This window comes from Polypterus senegalus, chromosome 18, assembly GCF_016835505.1.
Source record: "Polypterus senegalus isolate Bchr_013 chromosome 18, ASM1683550v1, whole genome shotgun sequence".
NCBI lineage: Eukaryota > Metazoa > Chordata > Cladistia > Polypteriformes > Polypteridae > Polypterus > Polypterus senegalus.
Window position 1 is genome coordinate 28368643 of NC_053171.1, and position 15680 is coordinate 28384322.

Sequence of the window (15680 nt, forward strand, 5' to 3'; positions counted from 1 at the left end):
GTAACTTATAAAGAAATCTGTTAAATTTACTAACTTTATATATTATATTTTGAAACACACAACACCACTCAAAACTGTAGACTGTAAACACAAAATGTAATAATTTTTGATTAATAGGAAAAGACAGAGAAGTATACTTAATCCGATACTATGAATATGATACGTTATTACAAACCTGGTAAGACAAAACAATCTAAGTTATTTTTTTTTCTGCTCAAAGTGTGAAATCTCATATTACTTTTTTACATTAATTGCCAAAAATAGTTAAGAATTTAGCAATACAGTAAAAGGCATGTTTAGGTTAGAATGGGGAGGGCCAAATAACCAGCAAAGGTATAAAACAAGGCTAAATGTAGCAACTACTTCACAATGCATTAACACCAACTAGCATGCTAAACTGGTACAAGATAAAATGTGTGCAGAGACGATGATGGGAAATTCCTTTACAAACACTATTAGTCAAATGCTGACTTCAGCTCTCTGCAGATCCAAAAATGAAATTCAGTCAATTATTTTTAAAGCTGTTTTTAATAGTGACTACAGTTACTGTGTCACTATGATAAATCTGACCCATTTTCATCAAAACCGAATGCACCTACCAGATTGGTAGGGTCATTTTTTGAACATTTTGGAATGACATCAGTGTCCCATATTCACTTAGAAATGATAAAAGTGTCTGAAAGCTTTCTGCCACCTGGTTATATCCCCATGACTTATATAGGCAAAGCTTCTGAACACTTTTTTTTTTAAAGACAGTTTTTATAAAAGATACTATAACAGATTGCCATATTAAAATTTAAGGTATAATGGGACAGACATAATGCAATGAATGTTCAGAGAGCTAAACTGGTTGAGAAACAAAGCCTACCTTTGCAATGAATCACTCGACGTTTACCTTGAATGTGACAGAAACAGAGACAGACAAATGGACTAGTTGATGATGTGAAAAAGTACAGAAAAGGACAGCTAATTCCAAAGTTTAGAAATCTCCCTTTTTAGCAATTTCTCACCACTTTAATGTTGCTTGCCTGTGCATTATTTAAAAATCCAATACATCTGTAAGTGCCGTGCCCAAATGTATGGAATGCAATTTAATGTCAAATGACCAATGTAAAAAGACTGCTGTCTGTATTATACCAAATACTACAAAAAAAATGATGTACAAAAATACACATGAATTGGATTTCCTTGAAAGATAATCGGCAAGTTCTCTTAACACAATAATTTTAAATCAAATGATTATTAAATATTAGTTTGAATTATTATTTTATATTTTGAGATGTAGTAGCAATAATGGATGCTCACTGATTTTGTTAATAGGTTGTTACACTAATCACAGAATCTTTTGAATGCTGTATATGTGTCATCCTTGCTCTGTAAACAGAGTACATTTGAAGATTGAATTTAATACGTCATACAACATCTCATGTCAGTTAGGCAGAATGTGCATATTTTCACTAAAACAGGAGATACTGCTTCCAGGACTGACTAGTCACGTGATGATGAACAAGTAATTCAGCCTACCTAAAACTAAATGAACTAAGAGTTCTAATAGAGCATGTAAACATCCATAGCATGACTACAAATTTAAAGGTTCAATAAAGGAAGGTAATATAATAGTTTTGTGCATTCAAAAGTAACAATTATTTCCACACTGCTAATAAAATATATTGTGTTTTATTCAATTATAAATTTCAGACATGAATATATAAAAGAACATCAGAAAATGTGAAAGTAAGTAAATGTATTCATTACTTCATGGACCCACTTATCGTAATAGGGTCAGAGGAAGCACATTTGTCAAATATGTGAAACATATTGCTATAAAAATCAATCATTTGCAGTCAAATAATAATTAATCTCTGGTTTTCTTTAATTTCAGGAAGCAGATCCGTGAAGCTCCCTGTAATGATTAAAAATAGATGGTAAACCAAGTATAGATAGGAGGTGTAGATAAGCAGTTAATAAAATGGCCTATGTAGCTAAAATGTGTCTTTTCCTGTTTAACAGTCACATGCATTTTTTTCCAATAACATATTAGGATGTAAGCCTGTTTTCTATAATGTTCAAGGAATGATACTAACTGGAGTTCGTCTATATGGCTCCTATTGCTTTTACAGATGACATTTAATTTTGATTTATATTAGATTCACAGAGAGAAAGACAGAGAGAACAGATTAGCTCCAGTAGCATGAGCATGAGCCCACAGTGGAACTCATTCATTTAAGCTGTAATCTGAATAGCTGCCATGTATAAGAGACTAACGATATTGCAAAGAACACCCTCAGGTTAATACTGAAGATACATTCTCTGCTCTGCTGAACAAACCCTCATTTATTCCAGCGTAGTTTTATGCAGTTCAATTTGTCATATTCAATCATACAAATGAATAAAACATCTCCAACAAACTACCTACTGCAAAATAAAATTTAGAAGTACTACAAACAGTAATATGCCGATTCAAAAAACAATACCAAACAACAATGAAATGTACAAAAATATATTTAAGCAAACTGGGGTAGTATATTTCATGTCTGTTACTCCACATTCAACAATGCAATTATATAAAATGCAATTATATTTAAAAACTCTAAAACCAGAACCATACACACATTTTTAGACGTATGGTATGAATGTATACATGCACAGCAAATGTGACATTTAAAATTGTATGAATGTAATTTTGGTGTACTAGATACACATTTAAAAATATGCGTAAATAAATACATTGGTTTAAACGGCATTTCTCAGGTTTTATTTACACATTGCAAAAGATATGAGGGTCAATACATCATACTCTATGTATGCTAGTTTCAACTTGCATGCTTCCCAAAATGTGAAAAAAAAAGTAATAAATATGAATCGATGACTCAGTGGAGAAGGCTTTGATAGATTTGTTTACAAATGCTGAAGTAAATGAAGAAGCCTATTAATTCTTCTGTCATCAAGATTAACATTGTGAAAACAGACAATGAGCCAATGTTAACTGTTGGAACACAAAGAAAACTGAAGGTTATACAAGTTCTTACTTGTGAAGGGCACCATGCAATGTTTGTCACTTACCAGCACTAAAGACAGGCTCCCTAGGTTTGCTGTTAGGCAAAAAAAAGACAAAAGACATCAACATTTCAATAGTAAGGAAAACTGCATCTTGTTCAGTCAACAATTAATTTTGTGAGACTAAATTCCATACACAGAAAGCTATTTTCAGATATTAATTTCAGGAGGTGGCTGTCTAATAACTCATGAAATGCTTCGATAAACCCAACACTTAACCTTTGAACACTCTGGCAATAACATTAATTTAATACAAGATACCTAAATAAAATGTAGAGTTGGTTAGCAAAACTAACAAAAAATACTGACCAAAATTTGATAGTCTTCTAAATATGTTTTAATCAGATTTCAGTTTCTGGCCAGGGGATCAGCGACAAACAGATGTAGTGACACATTCTGGTATGCTATGGAATGTAAATTCCAAATCAAAGTTCCAGGGATTATATATAAAGTTAGTCAAAGTATATTGACACACGTGATAATTTATTGCTTAGTGAAATAATACTGTTGTTCCCTTAATTATTCCTAAATACAACATAATATTCTCAAACCAGATTAATCTCATAGTGGGATTTCAGGACCCAGAGGTTATTCTGGCAACATAGGATGTAAGTCATAAAACAACACTGAACGGGGTACTAGTCTATTAGAGGGCTGCTTCTAAATAACTTCCTGCAAAAATGACAATTAAAACAGTAATCACAAGTGTAATTGCAAAACAGAAGTGGTTAATTAACTTTGCTTTACATCTTTATGCTCGTTATCAAGCATATACTTTAATAATATGCACTACAAAATAAAACATTTTATATACAGTATTACCTCAGGTAATCTATACAGCTTCTGTGAATAAAATATAAAAAAAAACTTAAAAAAACATAGTAATCTGGGGCCTCATTTATAATACAACTGTACGAACAGATCTAGTCTTAAAGTCAATGGATTTGATTGTACATTATGTGAAAAACTGACATAAAACCAAGGATTAACCATGAAATGTCATGAACATGTTTTTAAATAAATGCAAAATAAAAAGCATAAATGAGAATGTTTCTTCATGACTATTAGTAGACTATTGTTTGCTCACTTCCCCTCCACCATAGTTGTGAGACTTAATTATGATGGTAAAGATTTGCACGAAAGCAATAATTAAAAACACAAACAAATAAATAAAAATACCATTATGTTCATCTAACCTCGTGAGAAAACCTTAAAACCGTAAGACAGAACAGATAATCGAAACGGTTTAACCAAAATGAGAATGTATTAACATACTCATTTAGGTCAGAAGGAGGGCAATAATGGAAGACTACCAAAAGCAAGCAACAAAGGTTTCAATGATAACCTACACTAGTGTTCAAAAGTTTGGAATCGCCCAGAAACATTCATATTTTTAATAGAAGTTTGTTCTTTTTTATCAAGGTACCGTTCAATCAATTTAAAAATATAGCCAAGACTGTTACAAATGCATATTACTGCATGACTGATTATAATTTATTATTTATATATGACTGCAAAGCCCCAGTTTTGGCAGCCATAACTCCAGTATCCTACGGTAATTGTAAATTCTCTTAGCTCATCCTTAATAATTTTTTAAATGCTAAATGGTTACTGGAGAAAATTTTATATTTTTGTTAACAATTTAAAACATGTTATTCTCTTCAGTAAAGCAAGTAAATTGTCTTTTTTGGACTGTAATCTACTGGCATTCCTGAAGTTCTATTATTGGTTCTAAAATGGCCAAAATGAAATGGCATTCTCAAAAGAACATGTCCACCTATTGTTTTGCAAAATTGAAGGTTATACTATGCAGCAAATTTTTCAAGAAACTGAAAATTTTGTACAAGGGTGTCCACTATAGTCTTTAGGGCTAGTATATGGAATACTAAAATGGATTACATTGAGTCTGCTGTGGACTGTAATGATACCAGCACCCCCCTGTTTGTGTCTCATTATTTCAAATGTCTCTTAGTTAAAATGTGATCGTTACTTTGCAAGTCTGGCATCATTAATCACCAGTTAAGATAGTCAGCTCACTATATATGAGGGGAAACCCAAATATTCTCTAAATTTATCAATAGCAAGAGAGTAGGGTGTAGTCATTAGCTGTGCTGCTGGGTATTGTATGCCTACGGTCTTGTTAATTAGTCTACCAAATGGCACTGTTGATCAAGATGAGTATTTCTGACATTTATTATACAGTGTGGGTATGCCTAATAAAATGCCCACTCAACATAGAATGGAACTGGCCCCTAAACAGTGAAACCTGAGTTGGAGATCTAGAAAACCTTGGCATTCAGAAATAATGGAAGCAGATAGAATTTGTGCAAAGACTATTTCCTCACCTCTCACTGTTCTTTTTGCTGCTTGAACTGCTGCTTGTTGAGCCTGTGCGGTTTCGAGCATTTTTCAAATCTCCCATACTCTCACGATGGCTGCTGGAGCCTACACGCTCTGCAGAGCTTGTGCGTTTTACCATACTACAAGTAATGAAAATATCATAAAAATTCCATTAGAGTCAATTTAAACAAATATGAAATATAAACTAACCATATTACAGCACCAAATTGTTGTGGCTCAATTACAAATAGAGCAAGGAAAAAAAATCATAATTAGTACAATATTATACAAGTTCTTATACTGATATTAGTTACCAATACTACTACTGATATTAGTTACCAATACTACACTGTAATCAAAACAATTATATGTCACAAATAATGGGAAAGAAAAGTAGATTTCAAAATACATTATATACAACTGGAACCATCTTTCAGCTGAAAAAAAAGATGTACTGTAGTATTGTTTTAGACAGCTTTAAGGATATACCGAAATGGTATGTTTTGGGATATAAATCAATCTAAATTGAGTTAACATTCTTGAACTGCTACATGTAGATGACAGGTGCTGTCCATGAATCGTTTCTTCCCATTATTAACCATTTTACCAGTATCTCCAAGAAACTCATTAGCTGCCAATAATCAAACACTGCCTTCAGAATCTAAATACAATCACCTGACACTTCATTGCAACCCTAATTTTATACTCTTCCTTTTGTCTTTTTTGAAACAACACTTTCAAAACATTGTTTTTTTAATTATGTACACCAACTCAGTTTTAACACATTTTGATGTAACATTTGTTACTTAAAGTACAATGTGAAACTGATACTTGTAAAAGAATGTAACTTAAAAAAATAAGAAAAAAATCCAGACACATCTTTCAACTGTTTTTTGTTTACCAACGTGAAACAATACATTTAAGCCAAGAGAGAGCCATTGACATAGCCTAAAGTTTGACATTTAGGAAAGCACATCATTTTCTCATACAGTGAATTCTGGTGGTAAAAAATAAACAGCAATCAAGGTAGGAGTTTGATATAGAAAAAGGAGACAGAACCCTAATGAATATGAACAAGGATGCATTTTTTAGCATGCTGAAATATAAGTCAGCAAAAACATATATTGTAGCCATTCTACAAATGATAAATCTGTCATATCAGCCACAATTTATAATCCAGAAATTACCCATTCCTGCACAGGTTAAATGTACAACTGTTTCATCTTTTCAAATAACTGGTTATTCTGGCTAGTTTAAACACAGAAAATAAGATTCATCACATAAACACTAAGATACTTTGTGTGCAAAATACAACAGCAATAACATTAATGAGGAGAGCAGCCTCACATATGTATTTCTAAAGCACTGCCATCTCAGAGGAGCTACCTACTGTATAAGAAAGACAAAGCCTTCAAGCATCAAAATGCTGCCAGCACTGTGATAAGAAATGTGAGCTATGTGCATGCACTGTAATGATTTCACAAGCAATAAAGTACTATACTGTACAAGTAATACAACAAAATTTCATGCTGTGAGGATTATTTTGCTCAAAGTCATCTCAGTTTTTATTGATACTTTCATTGTATAAGTGGTTCTTCAGAAAAAAATGCTATGCCCTGCAGTATGCAATTTATTTATCTTGTAAGAGTTGTCACAGCTGGGAGTACACAAGTACAAAAAGCACAAACCTGGTAAGAGGTGGAAGAAGGCATTTCTCAAAGCATGCATTCCCTTTTCTGATTCATTTAACAATTTTCTACATTTGTTCCATTTTGGACATGTCATGTTAAGAAAAAGCAAACAGAAGCAACAAAACATATGAAAGAAAAGCCACTTATACTTCACTAAAAATGAAAAGCACATTCATGTAAAAAGCCAAACTAAAACAATTTGTATCTACTTCGTATATATCAAATTATGAACTGTCCAAGAGACTGCTTATGTCTCAATTTCCAAATTAGAATTATTCGGATCTGCACTTCTCGCCATTGGCAGATATTCTTTGTCTATAAACTATAAGACAGAAATTAAAGAAAGCTGCAATGTTAAATATCCAAATAATTGCTTATAGCTCATTAATTCTCTGCATTTTTGCCAACAGGTCATATACAACACTGAATCAGCTTTGCCAATCATGGTATAATAATGTCACAATAACAATCTGTATTCTACTGACTCAGACTAAGAGACAGGACATGATGTACAGAATACTCAGAACAGCTGCAGCTGCCAAGAAAGCTTTACTTACACACACCTATTGAAAATAGTAACATACAGAGATCTTTGTACAAAAAGTTTTTATGTAGTTATACATAATGTACAGTAAATTATTCCTGGCAATAATAGAAACTTAAAAAGTGGTTTTCTTTTTTGAAGTCACTGTGCTTTTTTGGTGGTAAATTTGCACAAAAAATCATCAGCTGCCAAATCTTCTATTTACTATTTTCATGAACAACTCTAATCAATGTACAGTGATCCCTCACTATATCGCGCTTCAACTTTTGCGACTTCACTCTATCGCGGATTTTAAATGTAAGCATGTCTAAAGATATATCAAAGATTTTTTGCTGGTTCGTGGATTTCTGCGGACAGTGGGTATTTTAATTTATGGTACATGCTTCCTCAGTTGCTTGGCCCAGTTGATTTCATACAAGGGACACTATTGCAAGATGGCTGAGAAGCTACCCAATCACAGCACGTATTACATATTAAATAAAACTCCTCAATGATGCACGATATGCTTCCCGTGCGGCGCTTCGCATACTTGAATGCCCAAACAGCATGTATTGATTTTTGATTGTTTGCTTGTCTCTGCCTCTCTCTCTCTGACATTCTCTGCTCCTGACGGAGGGGGTGTGAGCAGAGGGGCTGTTTACACAGAGGCTGTTTGCCTAGAGGATACGGACGCTCCTCTAAAAAATGCTGAAAGAATACCTTCACATTGCTGCCTTCCTTGAAGCTGCTTTGTCAGGCAGTGCTTCGCATACTTAAAAGCCCTATTGATTTTTGATTGTTTGCTTTTCTCGCTCTCTCTCCGACATTCTCTGCTCTTGACGCACACTTTGAAGAGGAAGATATGCTTGCAATCTTTTAATTGTGAGACGGAACTGTCATCTCTGTCTTGTCATGGAGCATAGTTTAAACATTTGACTAAAGGGTGTTATTTCATGTCTAGAGGACTCTAATAATGTTAGAAAATGTATTTAGAAGGTCATAAACAGGTTTTCTATGCTCTAACTGCGAAAATATTCGATTTATAAATAAAGAATCCTACTTCGCGGAAATTCATTTATCACGGCAGAGTCTGGAACGGATTAACCGTGATAAATGAGGGTTGACTGTATATTTATTTTCTTTATGACCTTTTGTTTCTTCACATATTTAAGGTAAGGATATTTAAACTCAAGTAACATGGTTTATTGAATCTTATTTTTTTGCTAGAGCCAAACTTCTCTGGGGTACAGGTTATTTACAATATTATATGGACTAAAAAAATGGGAACACAGCATAAAAAAGTGTTTTAACTTTAAATGCATCTACAAAGAGGAGTCATATTAAGTTGTTTACAAATTTGCCAATTAGCAGTATGTGTCACTTTTAAGAGGTCTGACAATTCACACTTTGATAAGTGAGTTTTCAAAGTAAAATGAGGCAATTAATAAAAGCAGGAAAATAGCAGATGTACAAATTGCAGGTGCATCAGTCACAAAAAATGCAATATAATTTTATGTTTCTAGGGAAACAGTCTTAAAAAGGATGACAGCATATTCCAAACATGGACAAACTGCATCAGCAAGAAAGCTTACAGACTGAGAAAGACAGACTGTTCACAGGATAGCTGCCACATGCTGCTGAAAATAACCACAGAATTAAATCAACACCTCTGTTATCCAGTCTTAACAAAAATTGAATGTCATAAGCTTCATAAAGCAGAAATTTCTGGCAAAGCTGCAATTTGAAAAACACTTACATCCAAGGCCAACACACAAGGATGCCTAACCTGGTGCAAGTATCACAAAAACTGGACCCCTGAGCAAATGAAAAAGTAATATGGTCTTATTAGTCATCTCTCACTCTCTTTCATACATCTGGATTGGTTTACTTTTTTGAATGCACCATGTCTTTTGCCAACTGTTAAATATGGTGAGAGATCCATAATGGTATGGACAGCCATCTCTTGGGAGTCACTGGGAAAAAAAGAAAACAAGCGGATATAAGGAAAACGGGCAAACTCCACGCAATGACTGGGATGAGATCTGAACCAAATCTCCATAGTCTGCATGCCTGGAACATGCTTTTAATTAGTTGTTTTTGTGCCTGCTTTTTATATTGACACACTATTTTTTGTTATTTTCACCTGTTCATGTTTTTAGCATTTTTTGATGTTCTATAGGTGTTACCAGTTTGTATGATTATTATCATGGGTATTTCCATTTTGCAGCTATGAACACCGTGCATTCATGTGCATTTTGTGAGCTGTCATCACAGACATGCAATAAAAAAATGGCAGTGAGCATTATTAAAGGAACAATTAACAAAATGACTTGTGTTTGAACAAGTGTTTTTACAATTGCCATTTTGGTTTTGTACTTTGAATTTTGGGTTATCACCTTTTCTAAAATTCTAGACAATGTTTTCAGAAAGCCTAAAATTAAAGACCTTCATTGATTTCTATCATTTGTTTAAAAAAAAAAAAAAAATATCTGTCCTATCCCATACACTGTGAGGCATCAGTGCTAATCTCTGTGCCATCCTCCATTGAAGCCCAACAAAAAAACAAGAGTAACTATTTCACAATTTGTAGGTATTTCATAAAATGTAAGTTTGGTCCTCTTGGAAGACTTACAGAAAGATCAATACAGAAATAATCTACCCAGAGTTCACCAGATGTAATTGAAAACGTAAGACCAGTTCATTTATCAAATTAAACAACAAATATTTCTCTGTGCGCTGTAATAATTGTTTATCCATTTGGACATGAAAGATTATTTATTTTATTTTCATTCCCCATTCAGGAGAAATACACATACAACTGTCCATAAGAATGGTGCGAATTCCTTGAGTTTATTCCCATTGTATTTCAAGTTTATCCTTGACTTTTATTAATACGCACTGCAATACTTACTGCAATTGAACAGAGAACTGCATCTTTTAAATACAAATAGAAATTCTGTTATGGTAGTCATCTGGTAAAAAATTACTTTTAGCACCTATTTCAATTATGGCTGTAATTTCAAAACAAAATTTGACATTTTTAATTATTCATCTTATATCATCACTAAGCAGTGGGATTTTAAATATCACATATAGTAAGGTAAAAACATTTCTCCTATTACGATTATCATTTTGATCACTGAAATCTTAACTAGGACTATGGAATTAACTATGGAAAATGCTTCACTTAGGATATGCCTATCTTACGTATTACACCATACACTGATACACACTTAAACAAAAGCCATTTTACATTTGAATTTTTAACCAGCATCACACAGAACCACCATATTTCTGGACACGTATACAACTGCTTGATGGAAAAACTACAGCTGATGCTCTGCTCTGATCCATTCACTCTGAACACTAGTTCCCTTTAAAGTGCACTCCATAAAGGGCCACGCTAATCAAAACTTTGCCCTACACACTCCTGTTGATTGCTGGGAATTAAAATCCATTTGGTAGCAAAATCCAACCCTAAGAGCCTAACTAGTCTTATGACATCATTTTCCATTTTTACGGGGCATGGAAAACAATAAAATAACAAATACAAACTAGGAACATGACATGGCTACTGTTTCCAATTTGAACACTGTCAGTATCATTGTATCAGCAATCGTCACACTTTTCATCATCACAGAGGTAGTGGCCCATGTAGGAAAGCAATTTATTAGTTTTCAATGAAATATGATATCCCTTTTCTCAAATTCTACTTATTTAAAAAATGCGCTGTTCTTTCTTGCCAAACAGGTTGTTGCCACAAAAACATCTTGCCCTGTACAGCCTGTGACATGCTCACAGACAGCTAGATGACTTACAGTCCTGCCCGTGAAGAGCTTTCTGCACCCTGCTACAATATTTTCTTGTAAACTTAGTAATATGCAGTGAGTGACTTACAACATTATAACATGGAGGGGACTACATGATTTAATTTGGGTGTCCCACACCCATTCTTCCTTTAGTAGCTTGTAAATGGCCTTGAATTTGTTTTATTTGTAGAATGTACTGTAAGAAAGTCATATTTTACAGAAACAGCCTTGAAATTCCAGGCTGTCAGATAGCATCTTTATTTATTTTGGAAGACTTTAACAGATTAGTTTAAACTGTGACAAGATACCACTGGTCAAAATGCTTAAATCCAAGCTAACAAAGGTTTTGTGATTCTACACAAATATAGCTTCATTTGAACTGCTTTCGTACTTGTTTCATTAGTAGCAAAGAAGAATTATCTGGTAATATTAGCCATATCAAGTATTAGCTAGGTTTAGCTTGAAGGTCAAATATATCTAATGAAATCATATTGACGGTGTGCCCTCTTTTTTAATTTTACTACGCATAGCTCCGTATAGTATCTGCCACTTTAAATACTTATCTAGTTATCTATCTGGTCACTTTTTTAGCACCTTTTTTACTTTATGAAAAATAAAATGGAAACAGGTTCAAATTATCAATACCACACACTAATGAACCCCACTGCAAAATTCAGTTTAATTTGGATTTAGAATTGTTCAGTAATTACATGATGGAAAATCTGAATATACACTGTGTGTTGTATTGCTTTATTTCATTTAATTGAAGGGGATAAAAGTTGAAAGTGCATACTTTCTTTTAACATGCTGGAAAAGATGGCCTCAAGACAAAAGGCATGTAATCTCGAGCTGTGAAGCAACTATAACGTGAACTACTGTATGTCTCATATTGATCAACCACATGAGATAGATTATAAACACTAGCTTTATACACTATCTGATTAAAAAAATAATCTCTGAACAGGTTAATCTCTGATAATAGTCATTAAGCTTGTGCCTGTTGTATTGGCGGAGACAGAGTACCTGCTGGCATGGATTCATCTTCCTGATATTAGCTGACTAAGTAGAATGGTGTCACTCAACTCATGCAGTTATTTAATTGCTATCATTCTGGTATAAAAGCAATTCACTACAATAATTTCAAGTGATTCATTGGAGAAGTACAGTGTATGTAAATTTCTTTTCTGCTTAAGCAGTAATGTGAAGTAGCATTAGGACTGCTGCCTCCAACTGCTTGGACCTTCTTCCATTCCCAGCTGAGGCATCATTTGTTTGGAGTTTGCATGTGTGGGTTTTCACAAAATAGCTATATTTGGTAGATTAACTACTATATTAACTGGCGCGGTCTAAGTGAATTTACGTATGTGCATATCCATTCCTTGTGAATGCCTGGTGTCTTACTCATGGCTGATTCCTGCCTTGCACTGTGTGCTGCTGGCACAGGTAGTAGCTTACATCAACTCTGTAAGGAAATTACAAGCTCAGAAAATACATGAAGGGGTTTGTAGATCTACAGTATGTTACTTGAAAGTCTGTACATCTCAGTGCAGCTCTTGTTAGATTTTTACCTTTAAGCATGTTTTGAAAACAATTCCTTACTTTTCTTACAGAAACTGAGTTCATCTTCACTATTTCAATGTATTTTTTAGAGAAGGTGATATATGCAGTAGAACAAAACACACACATTTACTTAATATAACACTTGTATACAGTGTATACCATTCCAAAGCACTTTAAACACCACAACTGTATGGTATTTTATTTTTTTATATTTGGACCAAAGGAATGTTACGAGACTTCCTCATTGTTAATCTAGGTAAGGTAAGTCAAGAGGAGGTTAAATTGCGTATGAGAGTCTATTTATTTGCCCAGAATGAACAAAAGAATTAGGTAAATTTGAATAGCCTCACATGCAAAATGCGTGCTCCATGAGGTTTATTAGCTCTGTCAATGATGTATGTACCAGTGTTACAATAATTCAGGACAAAGTTAACCCAATTAAAGAGCAAATCACTACAAGCAAACCTAAGGTATGAAGGTAAGGAACTTAATTTTCTCTTAGTCATAAAGGTTAACATAATACACCAAGCCAAAACGTAAACACACTTCAGATGAGTACCTTTTACCTATTGCATGAATCAGTTCTTCTGAAAAACATGTATTCCATTATTGGATATAATTTTTTTCTTTACTAACAATAAGTTTTGATTGGGATTTTGCAGGACAAATACAACAGATAAGGAATAACCTTGACTGCATACAGATTTTCAAACTGCACTGTACATACAATATAAATATGTAAACTAATTTGCCACAAATTTCCTTCTTTTGAATGTTTATGAATAGCATTTAAAAGGTATGCAGTATCATATAATATCACTGTGATACAATGGTGTCTACCTATCATTAAAACCCAGCAGATTAGTGAAATACTATCTCCTACGTAAACCTGTGCAGACTTTCTCCTAATACACCCGGAACAAATAGCTCCTATTCCGGTTTTAATATTTGATCCATTATTTAGCATGTAATGCAAGTTCGCGTTAATTATATGTCAGCATAAACAACCTTTTATGCAAAGGCACAATTTTGCCTAAGATTATAGTCTATAATGTTTTTTACACATTGCAGAGAACACTGAACATAATGGGCATTAGAGGTTTCTAAATATTATCATTTAATTTTGTGATGACTAATACACATAATGTTTGCCACTTGAGATTTATCTTTTCCTTGAGTCTCTGGAAACATGTTATTTTCCTATAATTTCCAGATAATTTAATGTGACCTGACTGTTCTCTGCTGCTAATGGCACATTTTTGATCACATCACTGGTGAAAATAGGCATTTGATGCCTTTGTTACGTTCTTACCGTTGTGCTCAGGCATTGCACAGAGAAGAAAGCACACTGGAATGAAACTAAATGTTGTTTATAAGAATACATCTTAAGACAGATAATCAAACCTCCTAAAGACAGAGAGGCTTTTCTCGGTTCCGCCCAGAGGCAATAATAGCTGGACACTTTTAACTCCAGATCCTGATGTTTCTACACATTATGGACTCTTGCCACTGCTTTATGCCTAAGGAGTGGAGAAGAAGTGTACTGTTACTGATTTTTAAGAATAAGGGGGATGTGCAGAGCTGTAGAAACTAAACAGGGATAAAACTGATGAGCCACACCATGAAGTTGGGAAAGAGTAGTGTAAGCTTGATTAAGAAGGGAGATGATGATTAGAGAGCAGCAGTCTGGTTTCATGCCAGGAAAAAGCACTACAGATCAGATGTAATGTTTGCCCTGAGGGTGTTGATGAAAAATATAGAGAAGGCCAGAAGAAGTTGCATTGCGTCTTTGTGGACCTGCAGAAAGCATATGACAGGGTGCCTCGAGAGGAGTTGTGGTATTGCATGATGAAGTTGGGATGGCAGAGAAGTATGTAAAAGAGGTACAGGATATGTATGAGGGAAGTGTGACAGCGGTGAGGTCTGCGGTAGAAGCAACTGATGCATTCAAGGTTGAGGTGGAATTATATCAGGGATCAGCTCTGAGACCCTTCTTATTTGCAATGGTGATGGACAGTTTGACAGGAGTCCCCATGGACTATAATGTTTGTGGAAGACATTGTGATCTGTAGCAACAGCAGGGTGCAGGTCGAGGAGATATGCTCTAGAGAGGACAGGAATGAAGGTCTGTAGGAACAAGACAGAATACATGTACTGTATGTGAATGACACAGAGGTCAGAGGAATGGTGAGGATGCAAGGAGAAGAGTAGGCAAAGGTGGAGAACTTTAAATACTTGGCATCAACAGTACAGAGTAATGGGGAGTGTGGAAGAGAGGTGAAGAAGAGTGTGCAGACAGGGTGTATTAAGAGTGTCAGGAGTAATTTGTGACAGACGGGTACCAGCAAGAGTTAAAGGGAACGTCTACAAGACAGCAGTGTGACCAGCTATGTTATATGGGTTGGGGATGGTGGCACTGACCAAAACACAGGAGACAGAGCTAGAGGTGGCAGTGTTAAAGATGTTAAGATTTGCATTGGGTGTGACAAAGATGGACAGGATTACTAATGCGTACATTAGAGGGTCAGTTCAGGTTGGACGGTTGGGAGACAAAATCAAAGAGGTGAGATTGCATTGGTTTGGACATGTGAAGAGAGGAGAGGAGAGATGCAGGCTATATTGGGAGAAGGATGTTAAGGATGGAACTACCAGGTCAAAGGAATGGATGAAGGCCGAAGAGGAGGTTTATGGATGTGGCGA

The 15680-nt window shown here is 34.5% G+C and overlaps 1 protein-coding gene across 10 annotated transcripts in view; it reads right to left on the reverse strand.

Annotated features, from left to right (window-relative positions):
• Nucleotides 1–15680, reverse strand: part of eml1 (EMAP like 1) — a 191754-nt gene that overhangs the window by 43592 nt on the left and 132482 nt on the right. For 8 of the 10 annotated variants that reach the window (XM_039740941.1, XM_039740946.1, XM_039740939.1 and 5 more), the window contains 3 exons: nucleotides 5403–5537; nucleotides 3064–3092; nucleotides 869–895 (listed from right to left, as the gene is read on the reverse strand). In XM_039740941.1, coding sequence (XP_039596875.1) covers nucleotides 869–895; nucleotides 3064–3092; nucleotides 5403–5537 — 191 coding nt within the window. The remainder of the gene's footprint in view (nucleotides 1–868; nucleotides 896–3063; nucleotides 3093–5402; nucleotides 5538–15680) is intronic. The other 2 variants (XM_039740940.1, XM_039740948.1) reach the window with 1 other exon arrangement.